Source organism: Cupressus sempervirens, chromosome 7 (assembly GCF_028749045.1).
Source record: "Cupressus sempervirens isolate cs-2001-9-10 chromosome 7, ASM2874904v1, whole genome shotgun sequence".
NCBI classification, from domain to species: domain Eukaryota; kingdom Viridiplantae; phylum Streptophyta; class Pinopsida; order Cupressales; family Cupressaceae; genus Cupressus; species Cupressus sempervirens.
Window position 1 is genome coordinate 825273757 of NC_143124.1, and position 19615 is coordinate 825293371.

Genomic DNA, 19615 nt, shown 5'->3' on the forward strand with positions numbered 1-19615 from the left:
ATAATCAGATCTCAGTTGATCTAGTTTTGAGATTTCAGATCTTGCACTTATACCTTGTACAAAGAACTCCCAAGAATTTGGTAGTCCTCCTAACGCTATTAGGGCTAACTCTTGATTGTTAATCTCATAACTAACAAAAGATAATTGATCTCTCAATTCTGTGATTCTCATGAAGAAGGTGTTTATGGTTTCTCCTTTATTCGTGCTGATATTATTTATTTGTCTTTTAAGAGCAAGTTTTCTACCAGTGTTATTTACTATGGATGCATTTTCAAGAGCTTTAAACATGCGATATGCTGTAGCATGTTTTGCCACAATAGGCACTATGTGATCTTGAATGACATCCACGATTATCTTCATGGCTTTCTTATTATTTTCGATCCATTGAGTTTTCTTTGGATCATCTTTAGGTTCTTTTTCTTCTTTTACAAAAGATTCTAATTTGTTTTCTTCTAATAACATCATTATATGAAGTTTCCAGTATTTGAAGTTATCAACACTTGTAAGGTCATGTTCGAATCTTAACATGTTTGTCATCTTGAAGAGTAATGATAGACTGCAATTTAATGTGAAGTCTGATTTCTTAAACTTAATGAGATCTCTCCTTAACAAGGCTCTTATACCATGTAAAGTTTCTTACCAGATTTCAAATTTGAGGTTGTGCCAAATTCGAGGCTGACTGATGCACAAATTTTGATTGTAGGTATGAATACTGATGTCAAATAATAGATTTGCTCCAGAATTTGTATATGTTAGTACATAAATAACAAAGATAATAAAATGTTCTTGAACTTGAAATGTAAATCGATCTTTTGATGTGCTTGCATTAATTGATTTCGATGCCCTCTTATGTCGGGCAAATCAAGTATACATATCACACAGAGGGGTGTGAGGGTGAATGGTAATGTCTCCGAATGGAGACATGAACATTCACCATCACACCAGTTTGGTCTTGGTTAATCATGCCCTATTTGTTATAGACTTAACACAAGTCTTAATCATGCATTACCAATCATTATGAATTGTAAGCCGATATAATATAGATCGATAGTGATCTTAAATCAAAGGAAACAAAATAAGTTTTGATCATGTCTAAAATGAAATCTTAGACTATATATATATATGATCATCAGTTTCAACTGTGCAGAGTTTTATATATTGCTATTATATGTATATGTGCATCACACTGGTATACATACATACATACATACATACATACATACATACATACATATATATATATGTGCTGATCACAGTTATTGTTAGACCGAAGCTACATGCTCTAACATGCATGAAATATCACCCATACACATGTGCTTCTAATTGTAAAGGATGTGAGCGGTGAAGGTGTATTGAGTGCACAGGTTGCAATGTTAGTTGTGTGTCCGGGGAATAACCACGCGCGGGTGTCTTCATTAAGTGAAAACTAAAGCCATCGACCAGGTTAAGTGGCATTATTCACCTGTAACGGCATGAGGCAGTTTGGGATCATTTTATCAATTTATTAAAAATAGACATGTTTTGGACAAATTCATAATTACATGGTGTTATTTGGTAGTTGCTTTTGTTAAGTATAGGTAGGTGCTTTGGAGAGATGTGCCTTTTCATCCTCGTACCTTTTAGTGGTCTATAAATATACAATGAAAATAAAAACAAAGAACAATTCATATTTATATACAATTTCCAAAAAATCTTACACACTCAAGTTATTATAATTTGTTACACATTTGATATATAATGTTCTTCTATTGGCGAAGATTGAATGATTGAGTGAAGCTCGTGGATTTGAATTTCTTGGTAAATTTTGTGCAGTCTTGGATAAATTTGCAGTAGATGGGTAAGTGGATAGGTTCAATTATAGCATTTTAAATTTGATTATCACAGATATTGTGAAATATTTAATTGTCTCCATATCTGTGTCTACTTTGGCTCTTCAGGAGTTAAAGCTCATTCTAGACTAATTTAAAATTGATCCGCCACGTCTTGATTACTAAATTGTTTATGGTTAAGGTGCATAGAACACAATAAGTTGTATGTAATAATTTATAATATTGACTCTATTTGCCCTTTTTCGTGGCACTGGTCTTTTTGTTATTCATAATTCATGATCCATATGTTGGCAATCATTTCACATATTTCCTTTGAAGAATTAATATATTCATTTGTTGTAATAATCTATAATACTTATTCTTTATTTAAAACATCCTCATATTTACACAATCATTTACCTTTTTTATTAATACATAAATTGTAAGTTTAAAGTTTTCTATAATCCTTGCCATTTTGGAAGCTTTCATTTTATTCATATTCTAACTAGTTTGCTATAAGGATCTTGGATTTGAGTGATCTGTTTAGGATTAGGTTTACCCGCCTTGGCCTTGTACAGCCAGAAGTGCAGAAGACTCAGATCGAATTGATCAGTCTTGTCAAGTTGGTCTTAACTAGTTGGATATCCAAGCATTGAGTTGGCAAGACTTGTTGGATTCCAATCTGTGGTTTTGGGAACCAGCTGACTTTTCAGTTTAGAGAGATTTGAAGGGGAGTCTTCAGCACATTTGTACATGAGGATGACAAATATTTATCATGAGATACCATCAGACATCAAGCCTTCATATGTGGAATTTATAAGGATTTTTTTTGAGTTGGGAGTCTCACGAAGTGACCCTGATTTGAAGCTTCTTTTTTAGATATTGGAAGAAGGTGGTACTGAAATGAAACAAATGCATGAAGATGTTCCTAATTTGAATGTGGAAGAAGTTTTGGGCCAAGTTGAAGAAGAATTCATCCATGAGGAGATTTGTGTAATAATAAATGACAGTGAATGTAAAATTGAGGAAGAAGATTCTCCCAGTGTGAAAGAAATTTCAGCATTATTAGATTTAGAATATCATATCCAAAATTTTTCTCAATCCACCAAAATAAACAAGTTGTTGATGGATTAGTACATCTCAAGGGGTATTGGATGAAGGGGATGGTGATATGCAGGAATCATATAGTGAAGATGAAACAAAAGTGCGTATGACATATGAATAGGAGGAAGTTTTAGGATATATTGCTGATGAAGATATTTGTCTTAATTGTTAAGAAGATGATGATTCACAAAAGGATGAATTTAGTACACTATTTGATGATATTATATATAGTGATGATCCAGATGAAAGTTCTTATGATAGTATGCCTAAATTCTCTATGTTCCTAAATCCCTTGTTTGATGAGGAAGCAGATGGAGATATGTCTGAATTTTCTATGTTCATGAATCCATTATTTGAAGAGGATTTTTACAATCAAGTCCATTAGCATCATAGTAGCAGGCCCAATGATGATTTTGACATTGATGAAGCTGAGGAAATGTGTTCGGAAAATGAAACATGCATGAATGAAAAGGAGTTTCAAACATGTGACGCTGAGATGGAATCAACCAAGCATGATGAGGAAGATAGAACGAAGGATAGTTCTGATGATTGCTCATCCTATGATACCCTTGATATATGTGAAGTTATATTTTTAAAATATGGATCATTTTCAATGTCTTATTATCGCAAGAATGTGGATTCAGCTTATGGGGCTGAAAAGGATTGTGTGCAAAGGGACATCCAAGTAGAAGAGCTTAATCTAGATGCTGATATAATTAATCAAATGGGTAGCGATCTTCCATTAAACTTAGACCACAATACACTTTATGATTTCGCAAAGGCTAAACATGAGACGAACAACAAAGACCATATTGATGAAGCAATGAGTATTATCCAAAGTAATGAGAATCGAATTGGATTGGAATCGACAAGGCCAAATCAAATCATGAATCAGCCAAGAATCGGAATCGAATCTGCAAATTTAAGAAAACCCTTTAAATTTAGAGATTTTAACAATCTAAAACTTATTTCATGCACCCTTTATTGAATATAACTTAAGCACACTATAACATCATCAAATAGATGTTAACATACATAAACATGTAACATAAATGATAAATCCATCAAATACGTAACTATGTTACACGTAAAATGTAAATTGTAGGCTGTAGCTGAAATAAATAGAAATCATATGATGATAATGATTCAAATCATAGGATGTATGTAAGATGAAGATCCATGAAACGTATGTCTATCAATATCTATAAACAAAATGAAAAAACAAGGCTCCAACTCAAGCCTCATCGTCATCCTCTTCATCATCCTCGCCTCAGCCTCCGAGTATCCAGTCTGCCTTCCAGAAAGGTGTCTAAGGTAGGTCCTAAAGGATTGCCGAGCCATATCCCCCATATGTAAGATGGGCTCACGAACAACATCACTATGACCCGTGTCTGTCCATGTGCATGTACGTCTACCAGTGCTTGAATGTGCTCTAGTTGCTTCCTTTGCCATGGCCATAGCCTCAACCTCTCTATCCACCTGGTCAATCCACTCATGGTCTTCCTTAGTGAAGACTGAATCCACAGCCTCAGTGAGCCACTCTAATTCTGGATCAGTCTCCTTCAGAATGATCGGAGAGGACTCAGTGCTTAAAATTTGTCTGATCCTAAGATGAAGGTTGTAATGAACAAAGACAAGATCCTTCAACCTTTGCACAATCAACATATTTCTCCTCTTCAAGTGAATGTGCTTGAACATGGTCCACCTGCGCTCACATCCAGAAGCGTTGTTTGGCCGACTCAGAATACAGATGACAATTTTTGAAGCATTGTGGTTTTGGTCCCAAACATTTGCCACCATCTGTCTGAAATAAGGGAATGTAATGTTTTGTTTCTCTTCCGACACGTTCAACTATGTAATGGTTATAAATTGTTCACTAGATGCGCAATGGAAAAGATTGTACGATGTTGTCTGACAGGCAGTGAACACAGTGGAGGCTGTATGGTGGTTTTGGAATGCAGATGGAAGCACTACGAGGCTTTTGAAGTATTCGTACGGTATTAAGAGGATGTCTGCATGGTATGAGGGGGGTGCTGTACGATTGTGAGAGAGATGGGATGCAATGTCATATGGTGTTTTGGGGATGTGAGGTTTGTCTGTATGGTAGCAGTTTGACCGTATGGTATGCACAGTGAGGCAAGGATGTCACTATACGGTGACAATGTGTAGGGTTGCCCGTACTTGTAGAAGGTCGTATGGAGGGCAGGAGATGATAAGGGGGCGACGGTGATGGGTGAGGTGGTTGTTTGGTAACGACTGCGAGGCCATACGGTGATGGATCAAAGCCAACGATGCCAGAGATAGACCAAATTCCCTCTTGCCAATATGCAGAACAACAGTAGATATTAATGTAGTCCCAACACAATATATATATTCTAGAAATAATATGACTTGGAAGCAATATTGACACTCGAATTTGCCAACTCCAAACCAAGAGATATAGTGTTGGAATAGGGTGAGGGTTAAATCCCACCGAAACTGAAAAGCCAAGTAGGGAAGATCTCACTTTCGAAATGTCGAACAATCCAGAACTCCAATAAGAATTTATAGTACAAAGAAATAATCCAAATCGTATATGTAAAACTACCTACAAGCCATGCTTAAATATCCGTCGGGAAAAGTTTCCAAGGGTGTACAAAGATAGCTGACGGTGACACAAACTATGGAAACAAAACAAAATGGGTCCGAGATATATTAAATCATCGGCCTATTAACAATAGTTTGATAAATGATTTATTTAATAACGGGAACATTATAGTCCTTCTGTCCCAAATTTTGCTTGTCCTCAAGCAAATGCAGTGCCGTTTGCTAGAGAATGTGCTCGCCCTCCCACGTCGCATTGTCCAATGGAAATGTTTCCAACGCACCAAATATTCCTTCACCGTGTAGTTCCGCAAGGTCTTCTCATGTACTTCGATGATCTTGGCTGGTTCCAATATGATCTTTCCTTCTTCATTGAGTGGTGGAAGGTCTGTGGCTATCGTGACGTTCTGCCTCATGACCTTCTTTAGGCATGAAACATGAAAGATGTTATGAATACGACTTCCCTCCGGAAGTTCCAACTCGAAGTGACTTCACCAATGCGACGAACTACGCGATAGGGGCCATAAAATCGTGGCTTTAATTTTTCTTTTCCCTTTTCCTTCAATGAGGATTGTTGATATGGCTGGAGCCTGAGATAAACCAAGTCCCCACGGCCTTCTTTAGGCACGAAACATGAAAGATGTTATGAATACGACTTCGCTCCAGAAGTTCTAGCTCGAAAGTGACTTCACCAATGCGACGAACTATGCTATAAGGGCCATAAAATCGTAGCTTTAATTTTTCTTTTCGCTTTTCCTTCAATGATGATTGTCGATATGGCTGGAGCTTGAGATAAACCAAGTCCCCTACTCCAAAACTCTTCTCCATTTGGTGTCTATCGACGTACATCTTTTGTTGATTCTGTGCCTGTTTTAAGTTTTTCTTCAGGTATCATAGGATGTCCTGTCCCTCCTGAAGCTAGTCCCTCGCCCTTGGTGCACGACTGTCTCCCAGCATTGTGTCGATGAAGGAGAGGGGTTTGTACCTATACAGAGCTTTGAATGGTGTCATCTTGATGGACATGTGATACATGGTATTGTAACAATATTCTCCTAGATGTATCCACTTGACTCAGGCCTGTCGTTGTGCCGAAACATAGTTTCAAAGGTAACCTTCGAGCCACTTGTTAACAATCTCTGTTCGATTGTTGTTTGAGGGTGGTAACTAGTACTTGGTGACAATTCTGTTCTTGCCAATCAAAACAGTTCTGTCTAGAAGATACTGATGAATCGCCTAACCCGATCACTGACAATGTTTCGAGGTAACTTGTGCAGACGAAAGACTTCTCTGAAAAACAGATCGGCAACCTGTACGGCCTGAAAATCTGATGGGATTGCTAAGAATTGTGTGTACTTTGTCAACTTGTCAACCACCACGAAAATACAATCCTTTCCTTTCACCTTGGGAAGCCTTGTTATGAAATCCATCGAGATACTTTCTCATTTATGTTCTGGATTTGGTAGAGGTTGCAGTAACCCGACAAGCAGAGTATGTTTGGATTTGTTTTGCTAGCAGACCGCACACTCTCTTACATACTACAATATGTCTCCTTTAAGTCCTTTTCATGAGAACCTCTCCCTGAGACTTTTGTAAGTTTTGAGGAAGCCCGAGTGTCCTACCAAGGGTGAGTCGTGTACTTCCTTCAAGATTTTTTGCTTCAGTTTGGATTTCGACACTAAAAATATCCAATTCTTATAGTTCATCCACCACTTTGTATTGATCATCCTGGTTGTTGCCATCCATTAGCTCATAGCCAAATGTGTTTTTGGAATATTCTACCAACAAGTGTGCCTTCCAGTTAGCTAAAATTTGGTTTAGTGAGCAGATGGTGGGTTTTCTAGACAAGGCATTTGCAACCACATTGTTCTTTCTTTTCACATATTCAATGTCAAAATCAAAAGCTTGAACCTTGCTTACCCATTTTTGTTGCCTCTCGTTCAAGTCCTGTTACTCCATAAAATATCTCAAACTATTGTGATCCGTACGGATGACAAACTTGGCACCAATTAGATATTGCCGAAACTTGGTTAGTGCATGAACGATGGCCAACATTTCTTTGTCGTAGATGGAATATAAGTGATCCTTTTGTGTAAGCTTCCTGCTCTCATAAGCTATGGGGTGCCTATTTTGCATCAGTACAGCGCCAATGCCTTCTTCGAATGCGTCGTACTCCAGAATGAATGGTCGAGTGAAATTAGGTAATGCAAGTACGGGACAAGTGCTCATTGCCTCTTTCAGCTTATCAAAAGTGAGTTGTGCCTTTTCATTCCACTAGAAAGACCCCTTCCTTGCCAGATTTGTCAAGGGTGTGCTGAGTTGGGAGAATCCTTTAATGAGCCTCTGGTAATAACTGCATAGTCCGAAAAACCCTCGCAAATCTGTGAGTGATTTTGGGGGAGACCAATCAAGGATAGCTTGAATCTTCTACCGATGGACTTGAACTCCATATTTACTGACAACATGCCCCAGGTACAATTTTTTTGTCATATCGAATTCACAATTGGATTGCTTGGCGAACAAAGACTGCTCTTCCATGATCCTTAGGACTTCATCCAGATGCTTCAGGTGCTCCTCCCATGTCCTACTATAAATAAGATCATCAAAAAATACCAATAAGTACTTAAGCAATTGTTTGTTGAAGATGCGATTCATGCATGATTGGAATGTAGCAGGTGCATTTGTCAATCCGAACGACATGACTATAAACTCATAATGCCCATAGTGACAAGGAAAGATTGTCTTTTCCACGTCTTTCTCCCTCATGCGGATCTGATGGTATTTAGAACAAAGATCTATTTTTGAAAAATAGACTATGCCATGTAATTCATCCAACAACTCATCTATCCTTGGAATGGGATAGGTATTCTTTATTTTTTTTTGTTCAACGCACGGTAGTCCACACACATGAGCATTGTCCCATCCTTCTTTTTGACCAAAACCATTGATGACACGAAGGGGCTGGAATTGGGACAAATCCATCCTTTTTGTAGTATTTCTTGAATTGTGTTTTCAGTCTCATCTTTGAATTTCTTAAGATGGCGGTAAGGTGTGGTTATGATCGACTTGGCTCCGGCTTCCAACTCAATAGTGTGTTCAAATCCTCGATGAGGTGGTATGCTAGTAGGAATGTTTATAAAAACTTTATCATGTTTACTTAAAATACTCTGGAGATCATCATCCTGGGGAGGTGTTCGTTGCCCTTTTATAGGTTTTGCTGAAATAAAACAATGTGCAGTCCAAGCAACGTCATCACGTTGAAAAATTGCCTCCATCTGATGCATAGAAACTTCCTTCGAACCCTCATTTGCCATTCCACGGAGAACAACCTTCTTTCCATTGACAACAAAAGTGAAATCCATCCGTTTGAAGCTCTGAGTGTATTCATCAAGTGTCTCCATCCATTGTATGCCGAAAATAACCTCCATGCCATTAAGGTCCACTATGAAGAAATCTTCAGTCATCGTGTGATTCGCCATTGTGATACTTAGCTGAGGAACAAGGTGTGTGCAGGGCACAAGAGTCCCTTTGGCAACTTTGATCTGAAATCTTGCATGCGTCTCCGTAGGTAGACCTCTTTGCTTCACCAGAGATGAGTTTATGAAATTTAGAGTGGCTCTGCTATCGAGCATCACCATAACCCTTTGTCCTTGAAGGGTTCCTCGTACACGAAAAACTATGCACCTCAGGTTATTGGCTAGAGTGATAGTTCCCCCTGATGTACTAATGCTGCAATTCTTTCCGTGCAGTTCAAACTAACTATGTTGGTGTCGTCGTGACGTTGGTTGTCTTCGGTGGGTATTTCTTCCTGTTTATCCTCATCATCGGACATGACCTCAATGTAATGATTCTTCCTTTTTCTGAGGCGTCTGTGGCCAGGTTCCCAAGGTCCCTTGCAACTGAAACATAGTTTCTTCCCTGGGAGCTATTGTCTGGTGGCTTCGTCCAACGACAACTTCTTGGGTGGAGGTTTATTATCTGTCCCTCAAAAATACTAGCAGTTTGGAATGTGAGTGACTTCGTGAGGATGATGTCGATGATGATGCCATGCTTCGTGCCTTCTTAATGGCTTTCGACAGGGTGGTAGGATTGAATCCCTTTACCCAACCTTTCAATAGTTCTATTAGTTCGTCCATGAAGAGCACTACCCGTCTTCTTTCAGAAATGTTCGTGACGAAAACAAAGAGTTTCTGAAATTCCACAATGTACTAGTTGATCGATCCATTTTGTCTCAGCTATGCCAAATCTTTGAAGTTGAGTTCTGGATCTTTACCATCAAATCAATCTATCAATCTCTCAATGAATTCTGCATAACTATTTATTTGATCATGCCCTAGTGTGATGGTGCCGTGATGCCACCGTTCATGTGCAACTCCCTCCAAGTGCAATGGTGCAAATTTAATTGCTTCTTCTAGCATGGGATTAAGTTGGAGGTAAGTATCAACCTTCATTACCCACGCTTGTGCAGATATGGATCCAAATCCGTCAAATGGAGACAAATTTACTTAACTTACTTCTGAGATCATCATTAAAATATCCTCTGTTTCCACCCACCGAATATTTCATTCTAAGATCTGCATAATCTTTGTAGGATATATCTTCCTCAAAATTCTCATTCTTCCAATCTTCGCTTAGCTGCTCTTGCATTTCTTTAAAGGTTGGTTGTTTCCCTATATGTTGTGGAAATGATGGCATGGAAGGTCGAGAGCGTGCTAGATGAGGGTTTGCTTTATCTGATACCGAATCCACGCCGTGTCTATTTTGTTCACCAAAGATTTTATTGTCTGCCAACTTCTTGAGAGTTTCTTCCATGAGTCGTTGAGTATCATTGATTTGTGCCTGATTTCTCGTAAGCTCCTTTAGTAGTGCTATGAGTTCGACAGTTGTGGGTTCCGGTTCGGCAGCCATTCTATCAACGAAATGTGTTCTTCTCTTCCAGCTATAAACTCTCATTCATTGTCCACAGGCTGGCAGGATTGAAGCTTTGATACAATTGTAATGTTTCGTTTCTCTTTCTATACATTCCAACTGTGTAATGGCTATGAATCGTTTGCTAGATGTGCAATGGAAAAGATTGTACGGTGGTGTTTGATAGGCAGTGAACACAATGGAGGCCATACGGTGGTTCTGGAATGCAGATGGAAGCACTACGGGGTTTCTGAAGTAATCGAACGGTATTAAGAGGATGTTCGTATGGTATGAGGGAGATGCTGTATGGCTGTGAGAGAATGGGATGCAATGTCCTACGGTGTTTTGGGGATGTGAGGTCTGTCTGCACGGTAGTAGTTTGACCATACGATATGCATAGTGAGGCAAGGATGTCACCGTATGGTGACAATGTGTAGGATTGCCCGTACTTGTAGATGGTCATACGAAGGGTAGGAGATGATAAGGGGGCATATATGGTGACAATGTGCAGGGTTGCCCGTACTTGTAGATGGCCGTATGGAGGGAAGGAGATGATAAGGGGGCGTACGGTGATGGGTGAGGTGGCCGTGTGGTAATGGCTACGAGGCCGTATGGTGATGGATTAGAGCCAACGATGCTAGAGATAGACCAAATTCCCTCTTGCCAATACGTAGAACAACAATAGATATTAATGTAGTCCCAACACAATATATATTCTATAAATAATATGACTTGTAAACAATAATGACGCTTGAATTTGCCAGATTCGAGCCAAAAGAGATAGTGTTAGAATAGGGTGAGGGTTAAATCCCACCGAAACCGAAAAGCCAAGTACGAAAGATCTTTCACTTCCGAAATGACGAACAATCCAGAGGTCCAATAGGAATTCGTAGTACAAAGATATAATCCAAATTGCATACTTAAAACTACCTACAAGCCGTGCTTAAATACCTGTCGGGAAAACTTTCCAAAGTGTACAAAGATAGACGACGACACAAACTACGGAAACAAAACAAAAATGGGTCTGAGATATATTAAGTCAATCAGCCCATTAACAATAGTTTGATAAATGATTTATTTTATAACGAGAACATTACAGGGAAAACAAAAACAATTAGTCTCATATACAACTTTAAAATTACATAATCAACAATTATAATGCACAACTTATAAGTCAGAAACTTAAGATTTATGAATATATTATTTTTACCTGGTTGTATTGTTGTCCGAGCATCTATGGCCATCTTGCCAGAGAAAAGTGGCCCTTCTTTATTATTGAACTTGTCTAGTTCAATGGTTGTAGCTGCGCTATCCTCATCACTACTCAACCTCTACATAATTGTATATAAGCCTGTGAGAACCTCCTCATCCGCCTTGAAGTTAGGATGGAAACGAAATGCTGAATTCAGATAGTAAGCTGTTGCATGGATGGTTCGGTGGAGGTGATTCTGCCATCTCCTATCAATGATCTTCCAAATAGGGGAATACTTCTCCTGCACTCCTGCATATTGGGCTCTAATCGTCTATTTGACCCTATCCATGCCCTCATATATGTAGCCCATAGAGGGCTTCTCCCTATTAGCAGTTCGTAGGGGAGATACAAGGGGCTCAGTGACTTGCATATAATGTAAAAAAAAAACATTTGAGTCAAAACTTAAAAATAAAATATTATAACAAAAAGTAAAACTAAATCATTAAACAATTAAATAATAAATATTAAATACTAAATAGTAAAATACTAAATGTTAAATTGCAATAAATTTACCTGAAGGATTTCTCTAGTAGGTTTTCAAAAACCATCATCATCAAAGATGCAATTCACACATCTACCCCTGTAGTGGTCATAGCATAAGAAGATGTAATCCACTCCCGCCCAACAAACATGCTCCTCAAATTGTCCCTTGATGTCAACAAGGACTACAGTGTGATGAAATTCGAGGCAAACCTCGTGATGCCTGGACGAGCTAACTCCTTGCTTTCTGTGTAGTCCTTCATTGTGCTAAGGATGAATGAATGATTATAGATAAACTTGCATGTACTTTTTTCCCTTTAGACACATGATTTGACCCACTCAAGCTTGCCAGTTTCCTCCAATATGAGGTCAAGGCAATGTGCCGCACAAGGAGACCAAAATATGGTGGGGTGCCTCTCCATCAAAAATTTACCTACAACAATTTTAAGTAGAAATTCAAACATGTTAGGAAACTTAGAATTATAAAAAGTTCAAAATTCAAATAAATTTATTTTCAAAACTTGAAAAGTTAAAAGTTTACTTGCAGTTATATAAATTGTTGCATTATCCGTCACCACCTACACCACATGTTGTTCCCCCACTTTTGCTATGACTTCCTCAATAACCTCACATAAGTATATGGCCTTGTTGATATGAGTGGAAGCATCAATGGATTTGAGGAACATGGTATATCCTACAAGTACAAACCAATGAATTATTATGGATTATCAACAATTTAGCAATCAACAAATCAAAATTTGAAATATTCAATCACGATTCACAATTCACAATGTATGTAGGAAAGTAGAATGATCAATCACCTCCATAGGAAATAAGAAAATTGAGGAGTGTTCTATTCCTCCTATCTATCCAACCATCAGTCTTGATGGTGCAACCCTTTTCGATCCACTTCTTTTGGTGGTCCTCAAGCTCAACCTTCATATCCTCTACCATTTCATCTTAGAGGTATCCACTCAACTCAACTTTAGTTGGGGCTTTAAACCTTGGACCACAAATAGCAACTGTATCTATCATGTTTTGCCAATAAGGAGCCCTATCACAAATAGATTATGATTAGAAATTTAGATGATAAATCATTATGTAAGCGTGTAAAGTGAATCTATGATTAATCAATGAGTCATAAAACAAGTAGATATATTAAAATTTTACTTTAACCTTGAAGAAAACAAAGAAAAAATAATCAATTACCTGGTTGCAACAAATGGAATGTTGTAAAAGTACCAAAATTTGCAAATTTCTTTTCTAGTAGCATCATGAATCTCCTTGTTCAAAACCATGCCCTCAAGTGTGGGTTGTGAGCTAGGAGTGGTGTGGGACACAGAGTAACTATCCATTTTGTTCTTCTGCACTCTAGGTTGCAATAGGTTGGACTCAATCTCAGTATAAAACCGACTAGTACTAGCACTAGTACGAGCACTAGAACTAGAATGAAAATGAGGCCTGGAAGAACTCTCCAACACAACCTACGGATGTGGATATAGACGCGACTACGGGAGTATGGGAGCCAATAGCCCTTAACCCTTCAAGTTGCCTTTTCTTAATCAATTTATCTTGTTCATATTTTTCTAATGTCAGTAAACAAGTGCGTTATGCCTTAGCACTTTGTTGAGTGCGAATTGTAATATCATGTTCAGGTATAGCAGCAATGGGGTATTTGAATCTATAAATAACACTAGAATATATTTCTTTACAAAACATACATTTTGTTTGAATTTTGGTTCTTTCAGGAAAGTCTTTGGTATATTTCCAACATTCATGTTTTTTACTTATTGTGGAAAATGAAATTTAAGGTGGTTGCAATAAGAAAATTCAAGTAAAACCTCAAAGTTCGAAACTAATAAACAAAAGTTACAAAACAATAAACCCTACTTTGCAGTTTAGTAAAACTAAAAAACATTCAAGATTTGCAAATGAAAACTAAAAAAATTTAACAAAAAATGCATAATACACTAACATGCAAAAAAAATTCAACACTAACCTTTTGCAAATGAGTTGAGGAGTGTTGTTATTGACTCGTTAATGCTCCCAATGCAATCTTACGGGCTCCCAAAATAGACTTTTGATCTCTTTGGTGCTCTTCCTTCTTGTTGGTTGCAAGCTTGTGGTTTTTCTTTTCTCTTCTTCTCTCTCACTTTTCCTCTTTTCTATCCATGCTTAACAATTAGAAGGCCGTTTAGGGTTAAAACGAAGAGGAAAGGTAAAAAAAAGATTAAAAAAGCATGTGTTTTAATTAAAAAACAAGTTCACTTTTTGCCTTGCCGTGCGGCCAATTCATGCGATTTTTTGCATGAATCAATTCATGGCAAAAAATTGCCGATTTGATTCAGCGGCTCCAAAAAAATCGGCATGCCTGAATCGAATCGCCAAACCGGCGATTCTGGCAATTTTCGGAAGTATGACTATTATCTATGATGGCATCATGATCAGCAGGTTCAAAGTGTTACACAATCAGAATTGGGTGTTTGATAGAGGAAAGAAGTAGTGTTCACTTTTTTGGGGGGCCTGGGGCCACCCAATTTCACCTTGCATCATGTTAAGCATGAATGCTCAATCAGCTCATCCAGAGGTAGCTGTATTCTCATTATGCCCAAAAGGGGCATATGTCCCCAATAAGAGCCACTGATGGAGTCTATTTTTTGCTAAAAAATTACGGCCTCCGTTTGAGCATTCTCTCAAATCTTTTGTTCTATAATTTATTCTATACTTTTTAAGGCCAGAACTTAATGACCTTGTCATATAACACTAAAACAATGAATAAAGTCAGTGTCTTTGCATACCTGTTTTCTTCAGCATGATATGAAGGTGAAGTGATTGTACTATACCTAGAAACGGGTCACATGAGCTTTATGTCTGGAAGTTTGAGCCTCAACCAGAAAGTCAAGATTGAGATGTACAATTGGGAGAAAGTAAACAAGTTCAAACAGAGTTGAATACGATGCTAAATATTAAAGTCATTAGGTGTTAAGACCATAGTTCCGAGAATCGCGGTGATTCACGCAATTCAGCGATTCGATTCAAGCCAAACGATTTTTTGTGAATTGGTGAATCGAATCAGCGATAAAGGATTTGGGTTTATGAAATAAGTTACTAAATTTCAAGGGTTTTTTTGATTTGCCGATTCGTGGCCGATTCGATTCTAATACATGGCCGATTTACGATTCGATTTGGCCTTGCCAATCTGATCCGATTCCGATTCCGATTCTTGTTACTTTGGTTAAGATAGAAAATGAAAAACCCGAAGATGAATAGCAATTCCATTCCACATATAACATATAGCATAGATATGGTGAAAACATCTTCAGAATCTAGATGAATCGAATCAGTTGTGACCAAATTCTGGGAAAGCGACTCACATTATTACAGCAAGCTTATAAAAGACCAAGGACTGTTTGGTCATACTCTGATAAAAACAATAGCGAATGCATAGAGAAAATACTCAGTGGACTTGAACAAACTCAGAATAATCATGCATTTTATAACCATGATTGGGGGTGTTGCGTATGTGCAGAAGTCTGATAATAAAAGGATAAAAAATATTGATAAAGAATTAAGAAATAAATCTGGAAAACACCCATAGACTCCAATGTATTCCAAACAGAAGATTTTCAACACAATTTACAGTATATCGGGAAGAATATGCAAGATGAAGTCTGTATACATTTCACAAAAAATACCAATTTGTGAACAAGAATATGGATTCAGTAATGTCAGGCATAAAAAATTATGCAGGGAAGGTTTTTGTTCAGTGATTGTTGCAGCAGTATATTTCCACTAGAGGATGCATCTCAAAATGTATTAGTGGCATGTATATGCAGAACAAACAGGAGTCAACAAAATAGAACCCTGCTATGTGTGTAAGTTCAGAAGAGAGCTGCCGAGTGTAGACAAAGGATCCAAAAACAAGCAATTCGAATTCCTTATACATTTGAGCCGTGGAAGACAAAGCTCTGTATTTTGGAGAAGCGGTAGAGATTTATGATATATAAATGGCATCCTATAAATATTACCGTCAAGGATAGCAAATATGAAGAGCACCAAATGCAGAACGAGTATAGTCATATCTCCGTATCCCAAAGGCATTGATTCGATAATCTCAAGCACCGAACACTACATGGTGGACGTCAATAGTTAGAGTGGTTCTCGCAAAGCGTACTCTGCTTGTCTATATCGAATAAATATATTCACCGCGGAACCAGATACAAAGAGTATATGGTGCGATTAAGGAGTTCTACAGCAATTATTAGCAAATATAAAGATATGAAGTTATTCTACAACAGCCACCATGGAGAAACAAAATTAAAATTGGGTACCTTAGGCCAAGGCAATCATGGACCAAACAATTTAGTTGGAGATTTAAATAACAAATTCCCTTCAAAAGATTAAAATAATATGCGATTACTTTGGTTAATTTGGCATTCAAAAGAATATGCGATTTCATTTTCAACAAGCCTATGCGGACAAAAATAAGAAGGGAGATTATTATAAGTAGTATTAATAAAGATTAAGAATTATTATATAATATGATTAAATTGAAAAGGTGTGACTTATGCAAGGGAAACATTGTTTTGAAAAGACACAACCTCATAAGGGTTAGATATAAAAGGGGATGATTCATTTGAAACAAGAAGACATATTCGGAAAACAATGATCCACAAGAAGTATTTTATATCTGCTTGTAAGGATGAATAAGGAGCAATAATATGACTTTGTAATATTAATTCATATATTTTATTTTAACAATAAAATAAAAGGTCCTTCATTTATTTTTTAAATGGTATGGAGATTTAAACTGTAGATGATTCGTCCTTTGTAATTATTTTTTGAATTCTGTGTACAATTTAAATGTTAGATAAGTGGACATAGTCATTTAGCATCTTAAACTCGATTGTCATGGATATTGTGAAATATCAAATTGTTTTCGTATCTGTGTCTAGTTTGTCTCCCTACTAGAGGAGTTAAAGTTCAATCTGGACTAATTTAAGATTGCATATATATTTGATTTGTCGCATCTTGATTATTTAATTGTTAGCAGAATAAGTGCGTAGAACATTATAAAGTTGTACGTGAAAATCTTCATTGAAGTTGACTCTATTGCCCGAATGAGCAAAGGCACTGGTCTTATTATTATTGAAGTCAGAAAATCTATATCTTCCTTCCTACAAGCATAAAATCCATTGTTGACAAATCTTACACAAAACATTCAATTTAAGCACTCAACATTCAAATTCATATCGATTGAGTTCGAGGATTTTTACTAGCCGAAGAACTTGCAAAGATTAAATTCGCTATTAAAAAAACCTTGAATTAGACAATTAACGTTTGAGGTGAAGGTCTACCTGCTTGGGTGTAGCGGAGCCTAAAATGCAGGGGAATTGAAGTCATTCCCGTTCATTGGCGAGAATTGATTGAGAGATCCTATCGGAGAAGTGGCAGGCTCTTGGATTCCCAATTTGCGGTTTTGGGAACCACCAGGTTGTTTCCTTAAAGGTTTGTCGACAACCTAGTACGAGTGTGTCATTGGAAGCCAAAGGACACTTTGAAGACTTGCAAGTCTTTCATTTCATTTTGTTCAAGCTTGGTGATGGGCTCAATATTTGGGCATACTTGTTGTTAATCAGTATTATGGACACTTGCTCTTTCATACTTGGCAACTCGAACTTCAACTTCAAAATAAATGAGAATGACTTCTAAACGTGAGGTCTTGGTCCTTAGTCGTTTATAAAAGGATGTGGATATTATCAATAGTGTTTTTCGAGATGATAATTATTGAGCATTCATGATGAATATCTGGAGATGTTAGATGGTATTGAAGAAGATCTACTACATTACAAAATCTATTTTTCTTTGTACTAAGAGAATAATTGATGACAAATTCTTCAACCTTTAAGATGTAATGATCTCATATGTAATATTACTCTGTGGAGGGCCCATAATTTTTTTGCTCACAAACTATAACCTCGTTATTACGAATTTATAGCCTAAAGGTCATTTTGGATATTTCACACCTCGTTGAGATGTTGGCAAATTTGTGGCTCCAATCCTGACTAGTTGGTCATCATGGCCAACAAAAGTGTTATGGAACCTTATATTTATCGATGACAGAGTTTATTATTTGGGAAAACAACACAATCTCCACTCTATCAATACAATCAACACTAGAAACATCTGATGAGTGATTAGAGTAATGATATTGCATAGAATGGACGAGTACATCTATTTCTAGGCATCTTTGGCATATACGAGATTGATAAGGGTATCTAACGAAAGAATACATGAGATATGGGGCGAACCAAATCTAGTGGCAAAATATAGTATATGCTATTACCATCTTTGCAGCTAATGAGACTATCGCAGATAGGAAAGACCATTACAAGGGCATGATCATTGTGGGTTTGAATACGGGGACTATAATCCTATACTAGTACAACAATCATTTCTCATTATGGTGTGGAGTACTCAACTGGAGAAGCATGACCTTTGGGATATAGACAACATATACAAATGTATTTTTGATTTCATCCCATCATTTTCCAGTAGAGCACTTGAGATTTGCCTACCCGAGGAGATGTGATATGCAGACGTTAAGCTTAGACAAACAAATTCAGATATCGATTATATAAAGGGATGAAATAGAATTCCAGAATCTTTCCCAATGATATGTAGAGATGATTGAGTTGCAAAGCCATGCACGATATTGCTGAAAGCCAAGATCATAGTTTTGGGCCCTTCTCTCACTGAGTTACCTAACAAAGTGGTTTGCACAGGATTGTAGGAAGTTGACGATGGAGTATTGGTTTTTGAGTATTCAAAGATTGTGATTGATTAGAGGTTAGTGAACTGGATTGAATAGCTGCTGTTGTAAATTTTCTAGGTGTGTGTTGGCTGCTTTTTACTGTGTGCTTGATATCTAACTCCATCAAATACAAGGCTGTATGTTATGAACTTGAGGAAAAACAAGATGGGTTATTTTCATCAAACTAGATCACAGGAAAGGGTTGAATCATTTTGCTATTAATAATGGTGTAGCCTTGCATTGGCTATGCTTAGCAGTTTTCTTACAAAAGTCATTTCCTTTCTTTTGTTTTCTGTACATCAGCTGTGTTTTATTAATATTAGTTTCCATGCAGGAATGGGAAAGAACATGATGAATATAAGTTTGCTCTAGGAGAGATACTTCATCGCTGTATACTATCTACACAGTTAGTTCTGTTTTCTTCAATAACTTGCAGTAGTTAATATACTGATACATTTTACTTTTGTTATTCTCTAGAATCTGTTATAGTTTGATAATGTAATCAAACATACATCTTCTTTGGCTAGGTTTTTGAGATGACTTGTTATGGGATTTGACACTTAAAGTTATTATTTTCTCTCAGATGTATTTTGGATGGAGAATTGCTTGTATGGGATTCTTTGGAAAAACGTTTTAAGCAGAGAACTAGTTTCTTGAATCGACATGCAG

The 19615-nt window shown here is 37.2% G+C and overlaps 1 protein-coding gene across 1 annotated transcript in view; it reads left to right on the top strand.

The window, feature by feature from the left end:
- The window catches only part of LOC149549939 (DNA ligase 4-like), a 48114-nt gene extending 28499 nt beyond the window's left edge, over positions 1-19615 (top strand). The window contains exons 7-8 of the mRNA XM_089793148.1: positions 19281-19352; positions 19530-19615. Coding sequence (XP_089649274.1) covers positions 19281-19298 — 18 coding nt within the window. The 3' untranslated portion in view covers positions 19299-19352; positions 19530-19615. The remainder of the gene's footprint in view (positions 1-19280; positions 19353-19529) is intronic.